This window comes from Eimeria acervulina, genomic scaffold (genome assembly GCF_000499425.1).
Source record: "Eimeria acervulina Houghton genomic scaffold, Eah_scaff955, whole genome shotgun sequence".
In the NCBI taxonomy this organism is placed as follows: domain Eukaryota; phylum Apicomplexa; class Conoidasida; order Eucoccidiorida; family Eimeriidae; genus Eimeria; species Eimeria acervulina.
The window spans coordinates 7501-11226 of NW_013549502.1; the positions used below are offsets into that span (position 1 = coordinate 7501).

General features: G+C 44.7%; 1 protein-coding gene across 1 annotated transcript in view; it reads left to right on the top strand.

Annotated features, from left to right (window-relative positions):
- The window catches only part of EAH_00052820 (cardiolipin synthase, putative), a gene marked incomplete at both ends in the record, with an annotated part of 3861 nt that extends 3001 nt beyond the window's left edge, over positions 1–860 (top strand). Inside the window, 2 exons of the mRNA XM_013394052.1 lie at positions 257–468; positions 854–860. Coding sequence (XP_013249506.1) covers positions 257–468; positions 854–860 — 219 coding nt within the window. The remainder of the gene's footprint in view (positions 1–256; positions 469–853) is intronic.
- Between the last annotated feature and the right edge of the window lie 2866 nt (positions 861–3726).

Consider the following 3726-nt stretch of genomic DNA (forward strand, 5'->3'; position numbering starts at 1 on the left):
GGTTTAGGGTTTAGAGTTGACGGGCTAGGGTTTATGGTTTGGGGTTTAGGCTTTAGGGGTTAAGGGTTAGGGTTTAGGGTTTAGGGTTTAGGGTTTTAGGATTATGAGTGTCTCTAGAGGAGGGGGCTCTTGTTAAACATTGTATGCTGCAGAAGCAGCAGCTGCTGCTGCACCTGTGCTGGGGTGGTTTTGTTGCTATTCTAGCTGTTTCTCTTGCTTTTGCTGCTGCTGCTGCTGCTGCTGCTGTGCATTTCAGCTGGCGCGTGAGCGTTCGCACCCCCTCCGGGATTGGCTGCTGCTGCGGACGAGAGCAGCAACCTTAGAGCAGCAACAGCAGCAGCAGCAACAGCAGCAGGAGTTTGCAGGGGCTGAGGAGGGTAAATCAGCAACAGCAGCAGAAGCAGCAACAGGAGCAGGAGCAGGAGCAGCAGCAGCAGCAGAAGGGCCTATATCAGTTTTCAATCCTCCGTGGGCGCTGCTCTCTCGACTGCGACACTTGTCTCCCTTCAGCATGCAGCAGCAGCAGCAGCAGCAGCAGCAGCAGCAGCAAGAGGAAGCATGGCCTTCAAGGGAGTGGCGTGTGGGGAGTTTGCTGCGGTTGCTGCTGCTGCTGCGGGGAGGAGAGACGCAGCAGCAAGTAGACGGAAGCTTAAATATATATTTTACTAAGCGAAGACATTATCACTCTAAAAATTTAATTGTAGATAAACTTTGGGCTTCTGTTGGCTCCTTCAACTTCGATAGGTCCCTATACACCCCAATTTACACACTCCTGCTGCTGCTGCTGTTGTTGCTGCTGCTGCTGTTGTTGCTGCTGCTGCTGATGCTGCTGCTGATGCTCCTGCTGCTGCAGATGCTGACGCTGGTGCTGATGCTGGTACTGATGCTGGTGCTGCTGCTGGTGATGGTGCTGCTGATGCTGCTGCTGCTGCTGGTGATGGTGCTGCTGATGCTGCTGCTGCTGCTGCTGCTGATCTGTCTGTTTCTTTCTTTCACTTCGTTTCTCTTTGTTTCTTTTTGTATTTACTTTATCTGTTTATTTTATTTTATTTTATTTTATTATTTATTTATTGAATAATATAATAAATTATTTTGGTTGTTATTTATTATATTTTTATTTATTTATTTAAATCTTTTTATTTATTCACACTGTTTATTATGTATGCATTTATTTATTTATTTAAATATTTTTATTTATTTATTTATTTATTTATTTATTTATTTATTTCTCTCTTTCTATTATATATATATTTATATATATATTTATATATATATATATATTTATATTTATTTATTTATTTATTTGTTATTTATTTTTTAAATAGATATGTTTATGTATTTATATGCTTTTATTTATTTATTTATTTTTTAATGTAGTTATTTAAATACCTATATCTGTTAATTAAATAAATAAATAAATAAATAAATAAATAAATAAATAAATAAATAAATAAATAAATAATTAATTAATTAATTAATTAATTAATTAATTAATTGCTTATTTGTACAGATTTTCTTCGCGTCGCAACATGGAAGTATGCGTCGGGGTGTTCGATATAAATTTTAGTTTAAGTTTAATTAATATAAAAAAACAAACAGCAGAAGAACATTCGCTGCTTTTTGTTCAAAGTACATGGACAGAGCTGTCATCTTTCAGAAAAGCTGTTTGCTTCCTTGCTTATCAACTGCTTAAATTCACTGGTGCGTTTTAAACCCTAAACCCTAAACCCTAAACCCTAAACCCTAAGCTATTTGCTTCCTTGCATATCAACTGTTTAAATTCACTGCTTCGATATAAACCCTAAACCCTAATTAGCTTTCTAGCCTATTAAACGGATAAACCCTAAACCCTTAACCCTAAACCCTAAACCCTAAACCCTAGCTGTTGGTTATCTGGTGAAGTATCTGCGTTGTCGGCTTTCATTTTGAATATAAAGCATAAAAAAAGAAGGGCTTTTAAACTGTAATTATGATTATGATTATAATTATATTTTTATTATTTGTTTGTTTGGTTGAATAGGTAAGGATTTGTTTGACGGTTTATTTAATGAAGAGAAGAAACAAACCCTGACGCATTCAATTGCTGCTGATTGTCTGCAGCACGGAGCCCTGCCTCTCTTTGCTGCAGCATTATAATACTCAAATATCTCTATTCTGCTGCTGCTGCTGCTGCTGCTGCAGTTGCTGTTGCACTTGCTGCTCCGGCGGCGAATGCTGCAGCGGTAGCGGCAGAGGCTGCTGCTGTTGCTGCTGCTGTTGCTGCTGTTGCTGCAGCTGCCGCTGCAGCGCGGAGGCAGAGGTGACAACGGCTTCTGCTGCTGCTGCTGCTGCTGTTAGTGTTTGGGGTTTAGCAGCTGCTGCGGTGTATACACAGCTAATGCTGATGCTGCAGTGGTGCTGCTGCTGCTTCAGCTAGTGCTGAAGCTGCTGCAGGTAATGCTGCTGCTGCGGCTGCTGCAGCAGCAGCAGCAACAGTATTATAATTACAGGCGTGGAAGTTTTAAAGGCATTATTATTTTCTCTCTTGCTGCTCGCTATGACTTCAGTGCAGCAGCAGCAGCAGAAGCAGCAGCAGCAACAGAAGCAGCAGCAACAAAAGCAGCAGCAGAAACAGCAGCAGTAGCAGGGCAGCAAAACAACATACGCACAGAGAGTAAAATAAAACAGCAGTAGGACCCTATGCTGCTGCTGCTGCATCTAGTGCTGCTGCTGCTGCATCTAGTGCTGCTGCTGCTGCATCTAGTGCTGCTGCTGCTCCTAGTGCTGCTGCTGCTAGTGGTGCACCTAATGCTGCTGTTGCTGCTGCTAGTGTTGCTGCTGTTGCAGCAAATGCTGCTGCTGTTGTTTCTGTAGCACTCAAACAGACAAATAAGTTCGGCCCATGCCCCAGCAGCAACTGCAGCAGCTGCAACTGCAGCAGCAGCTATACACGCAGCTGCAGTTGCAGCAGCTGCTGCAGCAGCAGCACCTACGGGGGCCACACTGCTGCTGCTGCTGCTGCAGAAGCAGACGAAAGAACAGCGCTGCCGCGAGATAAACAAAGCCGCTGCTGCTGCTGTTTGTGCTTCTGCTGCTGCTGCTGGGTTCTTGAGCTGCAGCAGCTGCTGCTGCTGGTTCTAAGGCGGTTCTGTCGCTGCAGCTGCTGCTGCTCTCGCTGCGGCTGCTGCTGCTGTTGCTGCTGTTCTATTCTTTCAGCAGCTCGTTAGGAGAGGGTGCAGCAGGTAGGCCCCCTTGCGGTGTCTGTGCACTCCAGTTTGCTGCTGCTGCTGCAGCATCTTCAGCCCGCCACCCAGGGGAAGACCCCACGTAAGGATTAAATGCCTGCATGCAGCAGCAGCAGCAAATGCAACAGCAGCAGCAAATGCAGCAGCAGCAGCAAATGCAGCAGCAGCAGCAAATGCAACAGCAGCAGCAAATGCAACAGCCGCACAACCAGCAGCAGCAGCAAAATCGGCAGCGGCACAATCAACAGCAGCAGCACAATCAACAGCAGCAGCACAATCAACAGCAGCAGCACAATCAGCAGCAGCAGCACAATCAACAGCAGCAGCAGCAGCGTACATTAGGTAGAAAGCCCCTTCTTCGCGCTTCCCAGATTGCCTGCGCTTCTCTGAACTTTTTCTCCATTTGCTGCACTTTTGAATAATTAAACGCCATCTGCATGTACACCCCAAACCCTAAACCCTAAACCCTAAACCCTAAACCCTAAACCCTAAACCCTAAACC